Source organism: Sceloporus undulatus, chromosome 1 (assembly GCF_019175285.1).
Source record: "Sceloporus undulatus isolate JIND9_A2432 ecotype Alabama chromosome 1, SceUnd_v1.1, whole genome shotgun sequence".
NCBI classification, from domain to species: Eukaryota; Metazoa; Chordata; class Lepidosauria; order Squamata; family Phrynosomatidae; genus Sceloporus; species Sceloporus undulatus.
In genome coordinates, this window is record NC_056522.1 from 146,196,359 (window position 1) to 146,218,934 (window position 22,576).

The 22,576-nt window shown below is 38.6% G+C and overlaps 1 protein-coding gene across 3 annotated transcripts in view; it reads right to left on the bottom strand.

Moving 5' to 3' along the window:
• Positions 1–521: 521 nt before the first annotated feature.
• The window catches only part of ADAM17 (ADAM metallopeptidase domain 17), a 28,452-nt gene continuing 6,397 nt past the window's right edge, over positions 522–22,576 (bottom strand). Inside the window, exons 2-19 of one of the 3 annotated variants that reach the window (XM_042461920.1) lie at positions 21,716–21,848; positions 20,278–20,411; positions 19,674–19,762; positions 19,003–19,186; positions 17,629–17,759; positions 16,215–16,304; positions 14,596–14,709; positions 13,929–14,073; positions 12,718–12,806; positions 11,383–11,535; positions 10,494–10,693; positions 9,906–10,009; positions 9,121–9,255; positions 7,706–7,836; positions 6,485–6,563; positions 4,379–4,467; positions 3,152–3,208; positions 522–2,482 (exon numbers count right to left, since the gene is read on the bottom strand). In XM_042461920.1, the coding sequence (XP_042317854.1) occupies positions 2,129–2,482; positions 3,152–3,208; positions 4,379–4,467; positions 6,485–6,563; positions 7,706–7,836; positions 9,121–9,255; positions 9,906–10,009; positions 10,494–10,693; positions 11,383–11,535; positions 12,718–12,806; positions 13,929–14,073; positions 14,596–14,709; positions 16,215–16,304; positions 17,629–17,759; positions 19,003–19,186; positions 19,674–19,762; positions 20,278–20,411; positions 21,716–21,848 (2,411 nt within the window). In that variant the 3' untranslated portion in view covers positions 522–2,128. Of the gene's footprint in view, positions 2,483–3,151; positions 3,209–4,378; positions 4,468–6,484; positions 6,564–7,705; positions 7,837–9,120; positions 9,256–9,905; positions 10,010–10,493; positions 10,694–11,382; positions 11,536–12,717; positions 12,807–13,928; positions 14,074–14,595; positions 14,710–16,214; positions 16,305–17,628; positions 17,760–19,002; positions 19,187–19,673; positions 19,763–20,277; positions 20,412–21,715; positions 21,849–22,576 lie in introns of those variants that run through there. The other 2 variants (XM_042461929.1, XM_042461938.1) reach the window with 2 other exon arrangements.

Sequence of the window (22,576 nt, forward strand, 5' to 3'; positions counted from 1 at the left end):
TTTAGCCTGGAGAAAAGAAGGTTAAGAGGTGATATGATAGCCCTGTTCAAATATTTGAAGGGATGTTATACTGAGGAGCTAGCTTGTTTTCTACTGCTCCAGAGACTAGGACCCAGAGCAATGGATGCAAGCTAAAGGAAAAGAGATTCCACCTCAACATTAGGAGGAATTTCCTGAGTAAGGAACACACTCTTTCCTCGGAGTGTGGTGGAGTCTCCTTCCTTAGAGGTCTTTAAACAGATGCTGGATGGCCATCTGTCGGGGATACTTTGATTTAGATTTCCTGCATGGCAGGGGGTTGGACTGGATGGCCCTTGCGGCCCCTTCCAACTCTGATTGTATGAAATACCCAAAGCAGCATATACAAAGTCAGCTAACATGTATAGCCCTTAAATGAAAATTGTATGAGCACTGGTGTGGCCTGGACCAATATTCCCCTAAAGGAATAAATACAAATTCCCATTCTCAGAAAATGTTAGGAAGCTGTCAAAGGACACACTTGTACATATATGTATAAAAACATTTTAATTCATTGTAGTGAATGTTATCACTCCTTGCACAAAGTTTACTGTTAGGTATGAAATCTATGTTACCAGACTATATACAAACAGCAAGAAGGCACAGATTCAAGTATTAGTGTAACAAGTATCCATGGGGGGGAAACACACATTTGTCACAGGTTTGGTTAATGTCCAGAAGATATAAAAGAATACAGGTTTTTCATAAAAAGAAGGGGTCTTTCATCCAGTACACTTTACTTATGCAAATCAAGCTTAATGTAAGACATGATTATGCAACAAAATAGCTACCCAAGTATAAATAACACAATCTTTTTCACACAGTTAGCATCCATGTATTTCTGTAATCATGGGAATGAATCTAAAGACCAGATCTCCCTGAAAAAGGTTATAGGGAGAAGATTTGCTCCACTTCAGTTCATTCACCCAAGCCATAAGAGAGGCAAAAGAAAAAAAAGGAATACAACAGAAAGTATACAGGTGTTGCTGTTTGCAGGTCTCTGGAGACAGGTCATTAACTGTTCTTACAAGCCAGGCTACTGGGTAAGAGAATATTTATACAGCATCCTGTTATTTTGTTCCTCCTCATTGCAGCAGGGGCCAAAACGTGCAATTCAACAAGCAGCACACCTATGTATTTGGACTGCAGTTCAAGCAAACATATGCTCTATACAATGCACATCTTTTCTCTTTCAAAGAAAGAATTTACAAACTTTAGTTTTTTTAGAAGTATGTCATAAAACCCATAATCAGCATCACTATTCTTGTCCCTCATGTTTTGGCAGGCAGAAGTTTGCTTAACTGCTGGAATAATATTCTCTTTTGACAGAGCTGAAGGAATGAAAATAGAAGATATATTTTATCCACTTTTTTAAAAGCCAGGAGAGTGGTACCAGCGCCAAAGACTTGCTAAAAATAAATCAAACTTAAAGTTGCTCAGGTGTATACTAGATTGTAGTTAAACACTGTGTGATGAAAAGCCCTACTTCAAGTGACTAGGAAAATATTCTAGGTCTGAGATGCAGACCTATTTATTGCTCTCTTCAGATCCCACAAATCCCAGTACATTTGTAAATTTCTATTATGTCAAAACGTCCATCTCACTTTCCATTAAAAAAAAATACTGTGTGCTTTAATTATACATTTTAAATTCTGAATACTCTTGTTACAAGAAACAAGTTCACTAAAGTTTAGTTTTTGTATTACCAAATAAGGGAGGACACAGTCTTAGCAGTGTTGTTCAGCTACAAGAAGGCACATTATAAAAATAGATACACAATTTTTGTGTCAGGCAGATTTTTACCTCTACATCACAGGTTGAAGGAAATAATCAAATCCAGACTACAGAATACCGAAGGACTCAATGCACCTGAGAGTTTACTTGGATGTGTTTTTAAGCATCACTCATACTGAAACCAAGGAAGCTCATACATATGGCCAGCATCTGCAGTAGGTCACTTCCCTGTTTTCCAGTTTTCTATAAACATATATATACACATACATACACACAAACACATACATAAATGATTTCTATAATGAAATGGCTTTAGGTCAATTGGCTGAACATGATTTTGCATATCTGAGTCAACAGCTCAAAAGGCAATGAGGGACTAGCACTCTGTTTCCTTGCTGTCCACTCTGTGTTGGCGTTGCAATTTGAAGGATGACGCTTTCTCACTCCTTGTGACAGGATGGTCTGTCAAATCTTCATATGACTTGGCAGTTGTGCTGTTGTTTGGAAAAGGATCTTTTTCAAAAGGATCATCTTCCTCAATATGAGAATCTGTACTTGGATCCTCTTGAATTGTGTCCATTCTTTGGTGATCTAGTTTAGGAGCCACTGTTACCAAAGGCACTGGTGCAACAGGCTGCAAGGGTTGATGCCGACTTGTAGATGGTACAACAGGATTGGGCTTGATGATTCGGACAGAGGCTGAATCCATACTGCTCAACATCTCAGCATTCTGCAAGGACACAAGCAGTAAGCGGTTATGCTTAAAAGTGACTAAAACTCATTGTTATCTGCAATCTATGGTCCAGCTCTTTGCAGAACTTGCAGATGGCATGCTAGATAGCTACATTATCTGCAGAACAGGTTTTAGTGGAAATACACCCAGGAGGTAGAATTCAAAATGGTGACAGAAGATTAACTACTTGTACTCTTGATCTCAAAATCCTGGCATTGGTTGTATGAGTGGAGTGAGCTGTCTTCAAGAAAGGTGATTTAGGACACCTTTCAAGGTCTACTTAAGAACTGAATGAACTAGAACCAAAATAATATTAACCTAACAGCAAAGGTAGGACAAAGTGTGAGCCCCCAAAGCTCCCACCCAAAATTTTGCTGCCCAATACCATTGAGGTGGTGAGGGGCAATGTCATCTATTTTGTCCTCTGGAACATTTTAGGACCAAGAGAATCTCTTCTTCTTACAACAAGAGGTTATCTAGGTCACATCTTGTAGTAAAAAAAGGTATCCCTTGGGCTAATAACTTGGCAAAAATGCCCCCACACTTCCTAAAAAACATTTGGGGACAAAAATGTCTCAATATCTCTAAACGTTTACAAGATTTATTTTGGACTATATTTTCTAAACAAATATTGAAGACATCCTTCTGTGCACATAGCAAACTTACACTGGGGCCAAACAAAGACTTGGTGTTTTCTTCATACTGTCTGTCCAGCTTCTGGTCCTGTTAAAAAGGGAACCGTAACAAGTTAATTGCAGAAGCAGCTTGCTGCAAAGCACACACACGTCCTCTACTACCTGACTACCTTCTGTGGGACACCTCCCCCCTTTACTCAAATAGAGAGTAGCTCATGTGAAACTTTGTGAGCTGGGAAAAAGGATGGCAGGACTTGAAGAAGACCCCAAGTCTATAGAAATAAACACTGCAAGCCACTCACACAAGCAGTTCTTTGCACTAGTAAACAACTAGCTAGACCAGCTGAATCAGCTTCAAGACTAACCAGTTCTTCATAAGTATACAGTGGACCTTGTTATCTGCTGGGGCTGTGGATACCAAAATCTGGGGATGCTCAAGTCCTATTAAATACAGTGGCAGAGTAAAACAGTGTCCCTTATACAAAATGGAAACATTAAACTTTCCTATTTTGAATTTATACTTTTTTGAATATTTTCAAGCTGTAGATGCTTGAATCCATGAATAAAGAATCCATTAATACAGAAGGCCAACTGTACATGCACACTTCCCCTTCTTTCTAAAAAGGATCACAGACTTTAACTTACATCTTTGGAAGTATTAAACCAACCTGTACTAACTCCTGGTTACACTGGTGGTTTCACTCTTTACATAGCTCCATAAGGAGGTATAGCAAGGTTACCCTTTGGCACAAGTGGTTCCCCATTTGCCTGCAGTAAAACAGGCCAGGTTAATGGACAGTTGGCACATTTCCACAAGTCTGCTTGCCTTATGATGAGATTGCTGCTTCCATTGCCTTTTTGGTCACTGGAGTGATCTGGAATATTACCTTACATGATTCATGTGAAGTCCACCAATGGAGCTTTATATGTGACCAACAAGCATTTGTTTTTAATAGGGTGATTTAAATGTCCCATCCAGAAAGCAGTAAAGATATTCTTTGAAAGCCAACAGACTTCTCAGAACCAAAAATGCCCAGATTTGAGGTAAGGGACAGGGAGGGGAGACTTCTCATAAAGAGAGAGCTAAGCAGCAAAGGTTTAAATATCCAGGATGAAATCTCTAAGTGAAATTCAATGTTACTTCCCTGCACATGAACTGAATGTTTCCTCTGTTAAACACTACTTTGAATTTCTGACCACACACACATAAAAGTACACCTGAAGGTGTATGATTAATTGGTTTTAAATGTAAACTTACCACACAGTGCACAAGAATACTTAGAGGAATCCAAAATAGTAAGGAGAATACAAGCACAGATCCTACTATGTTGTCTGCTAAAAATTTTCCTGTTAAAGAAAGAAGAGACATCCATTTTTAATAATATCAAGAGACAAACAAAGCATCCTTGGGTGCAAAGTTTACAACCCAGTTCTAGAAGGCATTTTATTTAACTACTCCATCTGTCACAGGATTACATTAATGTTTTCAGTATAGAAGTGTACACATTAAAACAACGCCAATGTTTTAGAACTCAAGTTTTTAGCTGCTTGTCTCATTATGCTGTAACATAACACAATTACAGAAGGATTCCAAGCCTGGAAATGAAATTGGTTATGTATTTTACCTATGCTATGAGTGGGGAGTGCCATATATATTAATTTTTCATTTAAACTCAAAATGGATCTACAGTTTCCTTCCTTTCTGTGACTTAAGCCAATTAGTTGTCTCATCTTCCAAGATAGGCCCCCCCTCCTTTCAGCAAAATATGCTGATAGTATGTTTTCTTTTTAATTAAGTATGAAAAATTGTCTTTCTTAATTGCAATACTAGTCTTTTTAAACTAAGCAATGAACCAGCTGGAGTGATAGAAGTGTCAAACAGATAATCACATGAGTTGTGATTATTTTTTTGCCATATAAACTTTCCTTTTTTATCTCAAATCTTTAAACCAAGGACACACAATGTGTTTTAAATTACATTGTCCTGATTTTTACAAAATCATGCATTAAGAATGTGAATGAAAATACTAAAGTTGTACAAGAACCTAGAGGCACCTGATTGACAGTAGGTTCATGAAAGGAAATAACAAGTTCATCTACCATTCTCATTCTGTTGGTACGATCTCAGCCTTTATCTACATATCTTTATGGAGATAAATGGCACCATCTTCATATAAGAGGAAGGTATAAAGCAAGCATGGGCTAATCCCAAGGGCAGCTGTACAAAAAAATTAAGCCCCTCAAACAATGAAATGAGGACACAGTGAACAAAGAATACTGACTAACCATTGGGTGAAAGATGGAAACCCAGGTGTGGCAGTATCCGGGAGAGAGGCCTGGCTGACTGTAAGAGCCTTGTAGCTTCTGTTTGTACAATGCATTTAGTTACTGAATTCATTGTCGTGATATGCAATGAGGGCCATTAGATCAGGAAATAAACTTTGGATGTTTGGGCCAATTCATGATCTACAACTATTAAACCTGATAGGTAAAATGGAACTCCTGTACACCTTTCTCTGCACCCTAGAGTAAAAAGGATATGCACATACACATGTATACAGGTATGGCCATCATCTTCATGCTTGCTTATGAGCTTCCAAAGTTATGTAGCTGGCTCATATTGGTGCACACACATTAGATACCTTGGCCTAATCCATGCAGTACAAATTGATTTCCTTCAATATTTATTGAAACAGAAAAGACTACCCAAAGTAAGAATGTTCTGTGTTGGATGTATGATAGACCTACATTACCAAATGCAGTACGTTTTATATCAGTATAGAATGGTGTTACTGAACCCAATCCTTTCATGATCTGATTACAGTGCGCCCGCGCCATACGCGGGCCCGCCATATGCGGCCTTGAGCATACGCGCTCAAGCCGCGGGGCACAAGCGGGGTGGAAGGGGCAGTGCGTCCCATTCAATTGAATGGGCGTGCGTGCCCGTTGCACCCCGCCGCACACGAGCCCCATTGTTTCCAATGGGGCTCGAGCATAGGCGGAATTTGCCTTACACAGAGGGATCCGGAACCGACTGTATGTACTGAGGACAGACTGTATGTACTGAGAACAGAAGCACTTCTGTGGCATGGAAAAAGTATGTCTTCCAGAGGATAAGATTTTACTTTCGTGAAGGACACTACGTAGTGCAACTGGTTATATCAAATTTAATGCAGATGGTTGTTTTGTTTCAAAATCATCACCATCATTTATAAGTACTCCATTACAAAGAGTACTCATAATATCAAGGGCAATTAATAGAAACTTGCACACACGAAAAATCAAGGTATTGAAACATAAATAAGGAGAAGTAGGTTTAATAATAGGAACTGTGGATTTCAGATTGCTGGTATGTATAGCTTACCAAATGTATTGATGCTAAGTTGATCAATGAAATCCCAAAGTCGTTCAATCACATCTTGCACACGCTTTTCACATTTGCCCTAAAAGACAAAGTTTTGGATGGGAAAAAGCCATCTTATGTAATGTAAATACCAACAATACCGTAAGGAAATGTTTTGTAGGGCAACATGGTAGAGAAGCTCCTTTAACTGCATCAAGCACTGGGACTTAATTACCAAAACCGGGTATTACTTAATATTAATTAAGACATAAATCCCTGCTCTTTTGGTAGATTTGTCCTGACTGTTCAATTATTGCAAAGCAATTAATGGGGAAAATCATAATTAGATCATGACTAGCCATGGACAGAAATACAGAGCATGCTTTCTTTCTGCTAAGATCAAAAGTGTTCTGTAGTGCTTTGTGTTTTTAGATTAGGACTCCAGGAGACCAGAGTTAAATCCCTGCTCAGCCATGAAACTTACTGGGTGATGTTGGGCAAGTCACATTCTCTCATCCTCAGAGGAAGGCAATGCAAAACCTCCTCTGCATAAAACTTGCCGAGAAGAGTTTATAATAGGGTTGCCCTAAGTTGGAAATGACTTGATGGCAGATAAGAACAAAGACAATGATTATGACCCAAACATAACAGTGGCCATGTGTCATATTGCAATGAAGAGACAAGGAGAAATCCTTATGGGTGTGCTGCCTAGTTAGATAAACGATACACAAAGGGTGCAGGGGAAGAGGCAGGTAGAAAAATAGCAGAAAGACCCAGAAAATAGATATTTATCAGGCAGTAGATACCTATGGTTAAAAAAAAAGTTTACATCAAAAACAGCCAACTTATTTTAGGACATGATGAAACAAGAAGCAAAGAGCCCTGGTGACACAGTGGTTAAATGCATGTACTGCAGCCACTCATTCACAAACCACAAGGTTGTGAGTTCAACACCAGCCAGGAGCTCAGAGTCGACTCAGCTTGGCATCCTTCTGAGGTCACTAAAATGAGTATCCAGATTGTTGGGGGCAATTAGCTTACACATTGTAAACTGCTTAGGGAGGGCTTAAGTGCACTGATAAGCAGTATAGAAATGTACTTGCTATTGCTAACAAGTAAAATAAAATAAAATAAAAGCCAATACATTTAGGGTTTGGTGACAATATTCAGAGACAGAAAAGAACACACTATGTTGGGGATGCTAAGTGGCATACCCCCCACCATGTGTGTATATATACTCACATTCATGTCACAGAATCCCACAGTGCATGGCTTTCCTTTTCTCAAATATAAGAAATTCTGGTTGTCATCAAGGTAAGGGCTGCACCTCCCATACTCATCTCGACAGCAAACCTTGCAGGAATCATCTGTTTCTGAAATGAAGCAAACCAAGGTCGTCATAGCTAGGTGGCTATTATTGCATTATTTTTGTTCATGCAACACAAAAGAACCTCCAGCTTCCATCTGGCTTAAAGAAGTTCGCCATCTGCCCTTCCAGCTTCAACAGGTTCTGACTCTTTTCCCTTCAGTGCTAATCTCTTCCCAGTGTTTCTTCAGCACTATCCACTTCCACTATTATCTCCAATCAGAGATGAAAAGGAAGAGAGGGTTTTGGAATTTAAACTCATATCCAACTCTTTACATTCTTTAAGATTCCATAGAGTTGAATATTTAAGTGTCTGAATAGACATATGCATAACTGAGCTGCCCCTTGCAGGCCTGAAAGCTGTTGCACTCAGGCTTACTCTTGAGAAAATATGAACAGGAATGGCATGTGATTTGTATGCTTGGAGTGTTTTTGCCATGCTTTTAGGCCTTCCTGAGCCATTTTAATCCCAAGAGAGGGCTATACTTTAAAACAAACAAACAAACACACCAGAAAGCAAGACATAGTAAAAATGCCCTCTCATAATGCCTATAGGGGTTCTTGGGGGGCTATAAAAATGTCCCTATGGTGCCACATATGGCCTGTACTTTTCCCATTCCTGCCCTAAAGGTTCAAAGTGTTTTTATGCAGAGTTGCTTGAGCAAGAAAATCAAATACAATACAATGAAGGAAAGTGCTGGGAAAACTACATCTGTACCTAGCTGCTTAGGAGAAAAATGGAATGGATTTTGCCTAGAATGATAACATGCTAAATGAAACTTAAGTATAAAAATGACTTGTTACTTTGAAGAAAAGCTCCAAAATCTTTCCCAGAGTAATGCCTTTATTTGCCCAACTCAAAGAGTACAAGAAGTGTGCACACCATTTGTGACCTCTGAGGTGATCCTAACATGGAGTTTTGAACTTCTCTTATGGCGAACATGGCTACTATTATTTTCTAAATGAAGCATGGCACTTCCACCATCTATCCTTATATACTGTACTTAGGAAGAATGAATCTGAGACTTGGTTCAAGATGATCTATTCAATCTGACAATTTGGCTGACCACTAGACTGGCAGAAGCCTTATCAGAGTTGAAGAGCTTCCATATATCCAACTAATGAACCAGGCTCAAAAGCAAAAAATTCTGTCAACCCCTTCTTACCTATGGTTAGCAGAATGTTTTCAATGATCTGACCATTGGCTGAGGAGAAAATAAGCAGCATAGCCCTCATTCAGAGTCCAAAGAAAAAATATTTTCAAAGAAATTTAAAAAGAGAATGGTCTCACCATTACAAGCACATGAACGTAAGTCCTTCGCTCTCTCACAGAAGGGTACACATTCCCCATCTTTGCACACACCCAAATCCACACAAATGGTGTCATCTGGAGCATTCCCAGGAGGAGGACAATCACTGCTATTGCCTATGGACAAACAAAAACAACATATGCATATCTGATAAAGAGCCAACCATTACTTGCTAGGAGCAGATAAGAACATGGAACAAGTCTGTGGTCAGAAATCTCCATACTAAAGAAGCCAGGACCACCACGTGAGACAGAAAGTGACTAAGGAAACAGCAGCATCGACACCAGAAGAAAGGGTGGCTTAACTCGCACAACCAAAAAATATCACCAGTTTCCACCCACCTACTTTTAAAAGCTTGCACGGCTGATGAGGATCCCCACCCTATCTTACTTTGCCTTTGCTTTCCCTCTGCTCAGGACCCACTATACTACCAGTAGAGGGAGACGATGAAAAGAGAAAGCAAGAAATATGTACAGTCATCCCTCCATAGCCACAGATTTTATCCACGGATTCAACCATATGCAGGCTTGAAAAATATGCCGAAAAATAAAATAAAATAAATTCTAAAAAGCAAACCTTGATTTTGCCATTTTATACAAGGAACATCGTTTTACTATGGCACTGTATTTCATGGGATTTGAACATCCACAGATTTTGGTATCCACAAGGGGTCCTGGAAGCAAACCCCAATGGATACCAAGGGCCCACCATAGAGGCATTTAAGAAAGAGACATGGGATAGGTAAACTAAACCAACAACAACACACCTGTGCAATAGGATTCTCCTTTACAAGTAGCATTAATGGCTTCCTGGCACTTCTTCTGTGCACTTTCAAACTGGCAACCTTTACAACAGGGACTGTTCCTGTCACTGAAGGAGGTGAAGGAGAGAAGGGAAAAAGAATAAGTTACCAGAAAATATTACAAATTCATACAATGTACAGAAGGAAAAGTGACATATATATGTTCCATACACACAGAAAAGTTAGTATTTTTTATTTAGGGAGGCTCCTATCAATTTCCTTCTTGCCTTTCCCGATTCATGAAATCAAATGATATGCTTCCACTATAACACTGATACTGCTGAAGTGGTCTTTTGACAAGTTAAACCATTGGCAATCATTAATTCAGCCTATAAGACTGGAATCCAAACAATGAATACTCTCCCCCAGTGAACACATCTGTTGTTTTCATTTATTCATTTCAGACATTATTAAAACATCAACCTCATAACAAGAAGAAAAGATAATGGCGGCATAAGAGGCACCTTTTCCTATTTCCAATTAAGCAGAAAACACTATTTCTTGTGCCTCACATTTTTCTTTCATGTGGGGGAAAGACTCCCCGTTCCTCACCTGCATGTTGCATTCTGCCTTAGCATACACTCTGACGTGCAGCATGGATCATCATACAGCCGCAAGAGGCCAGGATCACATTCCTCGCCTTCATCCACTCTGGAATTGCCACATACTTTGTTGTTACGCTCCTTGAAGCATTCTGGGGCTTTGGTCTCAATAGTCCGAAGTATGGATACTTTACTGCAGTTTGAAAACATCTGAAAGCATGGCAGGGATGGAAGGAAAACAGCAGCAGTGAAATGTTGTACATTTTTATGTATTCAGTTTCTGGACTGCTTCTTGCCTCCAGCAATACGGCAATGTAATGTACAACCAACAAAATAAATTTTAGGAAGCCATTAAAATAAAAATGTTAAAATACAAAGTACTATATAATCAACTGGAATAGTTAAAACCAGAGTCTCAAAACCTGGGTGAATTCAGGACTTGTGTATGCTGCATATATATTAGTTTCCCCCCCCACCCTGCTGTTTAAAGGAAGTAACTCTCTAGCATTTAGTGGAAAGAGAGGCATCTGGCAAGGGCTCAGAGGCCAGAGCAGAAAGTGCAGTGAGCTTCTAGCATCTCTCTACCATCTGCTACTTCCTATCCTTCTGCCTCTCCTTAATGTCTGACCTCAAATTTTGCATACCTCTTTCTTTAAATCTTCAGCTACAAAGGTTTTTATTCTCTCTCTCTTGCCCACCCTCTCACACACACACCTCAATCACGAAATCCACATTAAGATGACAACACACACATCAAACTGAGTAAGGCAGAGTAAGTGGCCTTTGCCTTCTCCTGATCTCCCCATTCAGTGCTACCATATGCAAAAACTCAGTTTATTGTTATGTAAGGAGCAGTGCATGCAAACACAAACACATGTAACACATACGATATACTGTACCTTGTTGTTTTCATGATCCCCACTCACAGCAATTGGATACATAACATATTTTCCTCCTTGATCTTCTGTGGGAGCACATTCTGGCATGCCATCAGGATCATGCTCTGCACCAAAATTATGTCCCAGCTCATGAGTAGTAACCAAGTCAGCCTCCTTGTTATATGAAAGACAAAAGTGCATTAGAGTCATATTCATTTAATATGGAGTGGAGTTTTTTTCCTCCTTTTGATTGATGTCTTAAAGGTACTTTGAGAAACTGCACTGATTCCTGAAATGCTTTAAATCAGGGGTTCCCAACCTTTTTGACTCACAAAGCCCTAAGGACTCCACGGAGCACAGGTTGGGAACCGCTACTTTAAATGTTTGTGTTTTCATAATTGTTAGACCAGTGGCTCTCAAACTTTGGTTCTTCAGATATTTCACATTTAAAACTCCAAGAATCCCAACAATTAACTATGCTTGCTGTGGATTCAGAGAGGTGAAATTCAAAATGTCTGGCAGGTCAACAGCTGAAAGCAACTGTGTTTGTTGTTGTTGTTGTTGTTTTGTGCCTTCAGGCCATTTCCAACTTATGAAGACCCTGAGGCAAAGCTATCATGGGGTTCTTGGCAAGATTTGTTCAGAGGTTTGCCATTACCTTCCACCGATTCTGAGAGGGTGTGACTTGCCTAATTGGGCTTCTCACCCAGCAGGTTTCATGGCCACTCAGGGAACTGAGCCCCTGATCTCCAGAGCCCAAGCCCTACACTCAAAACCATCATACCATGCTAGTTCTCTACAGATCTAACTAGTCCTCATAAATGTCAACAATTATTTTCCCCTCCAATGGAAAGTGAAATTATATGAAACCACTTTAGGGAACAGTCATTTCTTTGTGTCACTATACACCCATTATGCTGGCTGTTTACCGAAAGATTGCATCAGCCATCAGCTATAAGTAACCCTTTGATTCCAATGCAGTATGCCTTTTTGATTGTTCTGTTATACACTAGTCATTTCTCTACTGGACTGTTATTAGAGATCCTGGAGATGAGACCCACATCTAAACATGAAATTCATTTATGTTTTGTATACACCTTATACACATAGCCTGAAGGTAATTTTATACATAATATTTTAAATAATTTTGTGCATGAAACAAAGTTTGAGTAGACTTAATCATCAGAAAGCAAATGTGTCACTATCCCAGCCATCCATGAGGACAGTTTTGGGTTTTGGAGATTTCAGAATTCCAAGTATGGGGTACTCAACCTGAACTGCCAAATCAACAGTGAGGTTAGTCAACAGAAAGACATTAATGGAAGCCAACACTTTTCGCAGTTATTCTCAAAATACCTTGGTAAGGATGGTTTTGCCATAGTTCTTTGTGCTAGTTAGGCCACTGTTGAGGTAGATATCCTTTCCAGTTGCTGAATTGGAATATGCTACAACAAAACAAAACAAAACAAAAACAGGAAATATATTGAGAACCTACTATATGCTTCAAGTGAAAGAAAGAAAAAACCCCTTTGTGCATTGCCTGAAGAGAAAATAAGAACTTTCTGCAATCTTTCAGTGCCTCTAAGATTAATCACTGGTGAATGTATTCTTAACACTGATGGCTAACCTGTGGCATTCAGAAAAGAGAGCAAGAACACTGGGCTCTACCTTTAGAGGGGAGTAAGAGGGTTCACTGGCATAGCCCTAACTACCTAGCTTGTACTACTTTGCTAATTGTCTCAGTATCTTTAAGGCACAACCTCACAGGAGGGGGAGCTCCATGTACAGAGTAGTGCATGCTTGTGTGTGTGCGTGTGTGTTCACATATTGTGCACATGACTAAGTGCACACTAAAGACTGCTTTAACATCACTTGACATTTGAAATAAAAAACTAGACATCTTAAGGAAATTAAAATGTCCTTTCAGCGTCAATGACTTTATACAAGATCTAGTTTGCAATCTTGTTAAATGCACTGCGTTATTATCATCATCATTAACAGCACACACAAGGGACAGGATTGGACTAGAGATGTTCCCTATGAACATAGATACTTCATACACAACAGTAGGGCTGGGCAACTTCACAGAGTGGGGACCACATCAGCACATTTTGGTGTGCTGGAAGGAACATGGCAACACTTCCAGCCACAATTTTGTCCAATTTTAGCTCTTTCAATTACTTTGGTGTTTTGAGGAGGTTTGAGGAACAATGGTCAGGGAATGCAAACCACTACAGTATAGTTCGGGCATATTTTAGGTCATGAGGGGGGGACCAAACAGACAACCCACTCAATTTAAAAAAAAATAGTCTGGGGGCTTTGGGGGGCTTCTGGGGTTGCACTTAAGGGACTCCAGGAACACATGCATCCCCATGGGCTGAACTTTGTCCACCCCTGCAGCACGGTATCCAAACTAGGTCCACAAAGGGAACAAGAATGATTAAAGTTTCTGGTCACTTAAGAGTAGATGTACAGCCAACCAGCTCATCTTACAAACTTATATACTGAATGTGTGTTGATTTTCATCTTCAAGCATGCATAAATCCAAAGTAAGAAAGGAGACCTACCCTTTGGGCAGATGCCACCATGGCTGTTTGGTCTCTGAGATCCAACATAAGCCAGTCCAAGAGTGCCCATATCAAAATCTTGATACGTGAAAAGATGAGCCAGGCATACTTTGGCCGCTTTCTCAGCTATATCAATGCTGAATTGCTATGTGGGACAAACAGTTTAGAGAAAAGGCTTATTCTTTAGATCAGAGACAGGTCAATGACCTACATACAGTAGATTCCAATTCCAGTATCATTAAATGGTGTCCATCTATAACATCTTTACCAAAAAGATAGCACAAGATGACTGTAAGCATTTTTAAAATGTGTTTTAGCACTCAAAACATTCTGGAAACCAAATAAAAAAACCCTTAATATGATTTCTTAATTAGGGTTGCATACAATTAATTAAGGTATACATGGGATTATGTAGCAGCAGCAGCATTACAGCCATAGCCCAGGCAAATAAAGACAATAACTGCTTCATTTTAAGTCAGGTAATTGGGCTTTCTAATGTATAACTCTGCATTTCTCTCTTTCTAGAGAACATCTCCTTCATTCCCAGACTGAACAGCATAATTTCATTGTAAGATGTATGCTGTTTCCTTTAGATCTTCACAGCCAAACCCTTGCTTAAGTAATTACAAATTGCAACCATTGCCACTAAGGTGCTTCCTATACCTACCTCCAGCAGTTGTTTCACCTCCCAAGCATCCTTATCCTCATATGGCTGACTTTTTTCCATATTATAGTGTTTCTGTCCTGGAGATACAGCTTGTGGCTCACTGTGAACAATAATCTTCATTTAAAAAAAGAAATTAAAAAAAATCAATTTAAAGCATTGACATCCAATGATAATGGAAAGGATATACAATTTAAAACATTAAAGTCAAATGATAATGGAAAGGAAGTACCACAATGATTACACTGATCAAACCAAGGGAGAAATGTCCTTCATTGTCCAGCATCATACCACCTACTTTATATTTATTTACATAAGCATAATTCTATGTGTTCAGTCACAGCAAGTTATCATTGAAAATATACACAAAGTCACAGTAGATTTTCAATAGTAACTGATCTCAGCAAAGTTTCTGTTCTACAATTCAAGTATTCTTTTGTCAGTATGCCCAAAAATGGCATCAAACAGGAACTGTTTTTTGGGCAGAATACAGTATATCTTAGCCCAAGTCTCAGTTTTTAGCTGGTTATGCACAGAACACTTTAAAAATAAACAGACAAAATTTAATGGAGATTATTTCCACAAAGAAGGCTGGCTGGCACTTTCAATACCAAAGACACCATGAACATGATCACTTTTATGCAACTTTGTATAATAACACACATCAAGTAAAATCATTATTTACATCATTTGCTTTTGAGTGCTAACGCTGAATATTTTAGTGGGGAAAAAAACTCATTCTGATGCTTCTGTGCTCTTCTTGGTGATCTTATTTTTTTATGAATGTTGGAAGCAGAAGCTGCAGTCCTTCAACGATACACTTCAGAAAACCCTTTGTGTTCAATAGCACACACAGAGAAACAAACCAAGTGCTAACATTTTAAACATTATTCAAAGGAAGACTTCTACAAAATCAGTTCTGCAAGTGTATTTCATGAGTGCCTGAAGAATTATTTCCCTGTTACATTTTTCTTTCTTGGGCAAGATTTGGAGGCAGAGGAGACGTGGCAATAAAGAAGGAAGGAAGCTTTTCCTTGTGATTAACCCATATGGCTCAAATTTTCCTGAACACCTTGTATTTCTGCCCTACAACAACTATTGTAGTATTTACTTGGAATAATTATCATTAACATTTACTCACTGTTTTTCAACAATATTCCAAGCCTTTCAGTAACCTATTGTTTAGTTCAAATCATACCAAGTAAAGACAAGTAACATAATTAATCCAGCTGGTGATTTAGTAACTGCTCTTACTTCCGAAATGATTGCTTAAAGCATTCAAACAGATGTTCTGGGGTGCTATATCTGGCTTCTTCTTTGATTTGAGATTTCTTATCATTAATAATAAGTGACACTTCAAGAAATAGCAATGAGTGGTGAAAATGAAACCCCAAGAAAACAGATATTAACATCCTACTAAGAGAAGGATTGAGAAAACAGATTTTGTTTTTAGTAACATTCAGTAACATTGAACTATGTATTATTTTTGCTGCATCAAGATGTGTATATATTATGATTTAATTAATAAATCCAATAAAATATCTAATTAAATTTATATTGACACAAAGAAAATTGCACTATTGCCAAAGATTTACAGCCTTTTCTGGGAAGTATCAAAATACCTGATCTATCTGTATGCCATATCCTTTGAAGTTTGCATTATCCCATGAAGTATTGCGATAGATATCATCCACTCTGTCTATTAATTCGATCTATGTACAGAAAGGGAGATAGGTTATTCTAGTTCAAGCTCTTTATATAAGCACATGCATTATAGAACAGAAATGGAGCCACAACAATAGCCTCATAAAATGTACATTTTGAAATCCCCACAGCAAAGAAGACTCTAATATAATTTATCTGAAAAATAAAACCAAAGTTCAGGGCAAGGGTAGAGAAACTATAGCCTGCGGGTATTGGCGACTCCAACTCCCATTGGTCCTACCCAGTATGAGTAAAGAGTAGGCAAAATATCTGAGAGCCAGAGATTCTCTACCTCCAATTTAAGAGGGCTGAGGAGGGGGGAATCAAAGCAACAAAGAACTTGTTCCTCTACTGTCTTCAAAACCCCATCAAATTCATTTGATTTAAATCAAATTGTGAATCTCAATGGAGTAGACCCACTGAATCAATAACAACTTGGTAAATCAACACTTATCTAAGTGCTACTGATTCAGTGGATTTACTCTTTGGGAATAGTCATTGGATTTAGGTCTTTGAAGGAAACCAGTAATAACCTGCCTATTGTAGTCAATAGGTCACTCACTCCCCTTTTCATCCCAAATGATACACATCAACCAAACTTTATAATAAGGTAAGAATATATTTGAACCATAAACTACATTTTCTTCATATTGTTCCATTAAGGGGGGTTGCTGTATAATATAAAAAACTATGACGATCTATGCCAAAATGGGAAATGTAGTGTTCTAAGCTAGAGATATCAACCAACTCCATCAGCACCTCTGCTAAGCCACTATAAAAGATACAGTGGGCCCTTGGTATCCACTGGGTTTGGTTCCAGGACACCCTCTGGATACCAAAATCTGTGAATGTTCAAGTCCTATTAAATGCAGTGGCGTAATAAAATGGTGCCCCTTAATGGTAAAATCAAGGTTTGCTTTTTGGAATTTATATTTTTCTTGGAATATTTTCATGTCATGAATAGTTGAATCTATGGATAAAAAATCCTTGGCTATGGAAGGCCAACTGTACATTAAACAGAAAAAGACAAACAAGCTTCCATAGAGGAAATGAGAGAAGCAGTATTGGCTGCAAAACAAAGACAAGCAGGGATGTATCCAGTTAAGAGGTTCTTTTTATTATTGAACACACAATACGTTGGAGAAAAAGCATGAGATTTTATCTAAGCAATAAAAGATCTTAATGTATTCTGCCCCCCGCACTCTGATCCACACTTGCTAAACATTAAGTATTTGGAACATTCACATCCCAACAATCCCGTGACTACAACAAGAATTTGTTGATGTACATTTTTATTTCATCAAGCAATTGACAGCAGAAAATTATACTTACTAAGTAGTTAATTGTAGTGCTTTCCTCACTACGGCCCATGTGCTTAAAAAAGCGATGGTCTGCCACCACTAACATCTTGCAAGTGTTCTTCAAGGGGTCTGGGACCGCTCTTTTCTGCCGAGGGACATTCACTATCATGGCGATTCAAGACATACCACATAGCCATCAACATAAAAATGGTATCTTAATGATCAATCAAGAATTACAGTGACAGATAAAATAAAAATATCCATCTCCCCATTAATCATTCAACTGAGGTGGTACTGGGGAAGAAAAATACAAGGATCAGAGAACAATATTATGCACTTCTGCAAACCTTCAAGGCTTCTGGTTAAGACCTTTCTGGTATATGCTGCATCTTGGGTACAGTTTACTTAAGTTTTTTGCACTCGCATAAGATATTACATTTGAACAAAATCATAGGTTTGGTCTATTTGTACACTTCCAAGTACATTTTTATAAACCCAACTAAATGACTGCTTAGGTTCTCAAAGAAATTGGTTATTACAAATTTTGGCACATCTGGTAGTATATGTATTTTGGCTCAACATCTGAGAGGAGGCACATTTTCCCTGTGGTTTTTCATTGATTCTAGCATGCTGCTCTTACGTAAGAAATCTGGATTAAAGAACACATATTTTTTTCCTGAAGAGCCTTATGTACTTGAAATAGATCAGTGCTTTGTTGGCTATCAAGAAAATATCTTCCTGTGCTATACCTCTGCTTGATGTTTCACTTTGTGCACCTGATACCATTCTTAGAGACATCAACATAATTCAACCACTTTTATGTTTCTACCTAAATCATTAAGGAAGCAATAGGTACTACAGCGCGCCTGTGCCATACGCAGGCGCGCCATACGAGGCCTTGAGCATACGCGCTCAAGCCGCGGGGCGCGCGCGGGGCGGCGCATCCCACTCAATTGAATGGGCGCGCACGCCCATTGTGCCCCGCGAGTGCCCGTGCCGCCGCACACGAGCCCCATTGTTTCCAAGCATAGGTGGAATTCGCCTTACGCGGAGGGATCCGGAACAGATCCTCCGCGTAAGGTGAGGACGGACTGTATATCCATGCAAAGAAACTGAAGTTTTTTTTAAAGGACAAGGAACAGGTTAATTTTATTCTCTTTTCTTCACAAAAAGAGAAAGAATGTTGTCTTTTTCCAGCTAAATATAATTTAAGTTAGACATGAAAATATTCACAGTATTAAGGCAGTAATATTTCAATTTCTATCTTAAATAAATTATACATAAGCCTATTTCACTGTGACAGCAAAGAAGAAACAGTCTGTTCCCTTGGTGTTCCTCAGGCTCACTGCATTAGGCATTAAAACATAATACTGTTGTACAATTTTGAAAGACTATTTGTACGTACTTGGATGCTCACGTTTGGTCCATTTGTCTTCCTTTAGCCTTCCAAACAAAAGCCCTTCCTCTTCTTCCAATTTAACATAGCCACAGACTTTAGGGGACTGTAATCGTGAGAAGTCTTTGATGTCTTCCGATCTGTAGACCAAAAGTCTTTTATCTTGTGTATCATTGAGAAACCTCCACAGGGGCTACAAATGGAAGAAAATACGTCTGAGTGACTACTCAGAAGTAAGCCCCACTGAGTTCAATGAAACTTACTCTGAGGCAAAGGCATATAAGACTGCAATCAAAATGGACTAACTGAAAGGTCTCAGTTCAGTAACCTAAAGAAACAACATAAGCAAGACACAAGCTTCGCAGTTTTACTTATGCTAAAACCTGCTCTTTTGGCCACAAGAATATAATACAGTTTTTTAAAAATATACATTTTTACTGTGCTATTCAATGAAAGAACTCAAAATGAGAATTCAAACCAATCTCCTCCAAACAAAAATGTTTATAAAATGTGGGGACAACTCTTTGGAGCACAATAAAAATAAACAGCAATCTTGAAAATCTTAGAAAAATTAAGCTAAAGGAAATGAAGCAGGTCAACAAAACGCATCAGTTACATTAATGAAATTTATATGCATGCATGCAGACTCTTCTAGTGAAAACTCTACTAACTGGATGTACCTCAATATTGTATTCTTCTTCATTGGTATTAATCCTCAGTGTGACATCTTCATCACCTATGTGTGCTATAACCTTAGAATTACTTTGACCTGGGGGATAGGAAAAAAGGACAACCTTGAATCTTGGAAATTCTCATAAACTGCAACATATAACACGACTTCCTGCTAGACAGAGGCTACCTCATACCACAATACACATTCCAGGAACCAAACAGTTTCTGAAACATCTTCATAACAGCCCTATCCCAAACTGGAGGGCAGCAGATCTAACCTCCAAATTGCAAAGAATTTATGGGTGCTATTTATTTCAGTTTAAGTGTTTCTTGTCTTTGAAATTCCAAAAGGAAGTGCTTTGGGGGCATATTTACTGATTGTTTTACACATGTATAATCTAATTCTCTGCAAGAATGGTAAGCAGTCGCCCCCGTTCATAACTAGTGAGAAACTTCAGAAATTCTCACACAAACTGAAAAATGCCCATTGACAGTCTCATTTCACTCTTCTATTACACTGTATGACCATACAAAAGCCCAGTACACTTTCACCCAATGCAAGCAACAGCTTCTAAAATGCATTGCCTCCTACCTCTCCTCCTGTATTCTTACCTACAAGATGTCCTGTGAAAAATTCTTGCCACTGTATGTGATACGGTCTTTCCTTGCCTTGGCCATCCACTGTAAAGGCTTGAATGTTTTTTGAGAAGTGTTCTGCTGATGAAGTTAAGTATAATTTAAAATGTCTGTAAAAGAATTTGCTTCAATTTAGCATGAAGGGAAACTTTATGGCAATTACAAAATGTAACTAGAAGATACCAGCAACCTATGCACAACACAAATGCAACACAAGCTGTCTGCTAGATTCCTTGTGGAATTTATGACAGACAGCAGAAAGAATGTTTAGTAGGAAAATATTTACATGGGCACCTGCTGCAACAGCACTCCTTCTGTTTATTCATAAATGGATTTTTAATTCACAAGCTTCCTGAGAAATGTATGTAAGAAAATTTAACAGCAACTCACTAATAGAGATTCAGAAGATACGCATTTATCTTTGATAATTAACTGGTCTGATACATTTGCAACCATATCCCCCCCCAAAAAAAAAAGCCTAAAGAAAACGGGGCTGGCAGTGGTATAAGGAGCTAAAGACAAAGCAAGAGATCATGCAAAATTGGGTAAATGAAGACAATTGTGGTCTGTTTCTGGCCACAATTCAAAGTGCTGGTTATGACCTATGAGATCCAAGAGGTCTTGGGTCCAGGCCTATATAAAGAACTGTATCTTCCCATATAAACCTTCCTGGGTTTTGAGCTGGTTAATGGTTTTCACTCAGTCCCACCACCATCATAGACACATTTGATGAGGGCACAGGAGAGGGCCTTCTCAGCAGCTGCTTCCAGGCTCTGCAATTCCCTCCCAAGGGAAGCCAGGTTTCCCTCACTCTCTGTTTTCTTTCTGCCAGCAGTCAAAGAGACCTTTCATTGTTCAGTAACTCTAGAAGGGCTCTTTTAATGGAGAATACTGTGCTTTAAATTCACTATTATGTTTCAAATGCTTTTAAAATATTTACATTTGATCTTTTTTCACTGTTCTTTTCACTTTTGTTTCAGCCTTCTATCATTTTGAAATATACTATGATCTACCTTGGGTCTCATTTCATGAGAAAGGTGGCATATAAATAAATTAAAAATAAGTAACTAAAGGATTTCTGATTCGTCTGTAAGATCCTGAGGACTTCTGCATTCTACTTTCTCCAAGCAACTAAACCCATAAGAACAGAGAAACATCAAATAATAGGGGTACAGGTATTTGTCTCTTGGAACAACAGCATATTACTGATCTCTAGTGAGGGAAATTAGAATCAGTTTAGCCAAGAGGGAATACAATATTACAAAGAAAAATTAATTACCAAAATGAAAACAACTAAGAAAATAGTATAAGAACCAAGTGCACATCGCAGTGGTTACAGAAATGATCAAACACAGAGGCCATTTGTTCAAGTATAATCAGTAGGAAGAAGTGTCTCTGTTAATTTTCTTATTACCTATTCAATGCTGAAAAACTTAGAAGTTTTTCTACATGGGATTCTGACTGCAGGTCTCTTCTTTTTAATGAGTGCTGGTGGATGTTGGACAGTGAAAGAATATCATAGTCTGAGAGAACAGATTCCAGCCTCTCTGAAATATAAAACAGAAATAACATGTTGAGAACAGGTTGCTTATCTGGAACTGTGTGTCTGAGTGATTATCTCTGAACTCACACACATGGGTTTTCATGCACCTGCACAGACTATTGAAATTTTTAATAGGTGAACCATCATCTTTTTGCAAGAACACCAACTGCATTACTGCACACGCAAGAGCTTGTTTCCTTCAACTTATTTCCATTTGTGGGCCACTCTGTGCCATCCCAATAGAAGAATTGACCTCTAAGTGGCCAGACTGTATGAGTTCACAGATGATCACTCAAAACAACACAGTTACAAATAAACATCTTTTTCCTGGTCTCTGCAACTCACACATATGGGAGAATGTAGCGCCTTTCAGACTGTGCATAAAAAGTTGTAGGATAAGCTTTCATAGACTTAAACATGTTGAGCTGTTCTTTTTTGTGGTGCAGGAACCTATCCCTATTCTTTCCATATTATTTTTGCCTCTGGTACCATAGTTTGTTAAAGAAATAATGTGGGAATGCATCTCCTTCATTAACTGTGGTCTATTCATACTGATACAGTTGGGAAGGGAGGAGAATACCCATTGAATGATCCTGGCTCAGTTCTAGAAGGTTCCGAAACATCTGTGTAGGTGCAGAAAAACAAATGTGAAAGTCAAAGAACACAACAGCTTTTTAAAAAGCATACTTTTGTCTCAGATGTAACAGAAAATCATGTTTTTCTGCTACATAG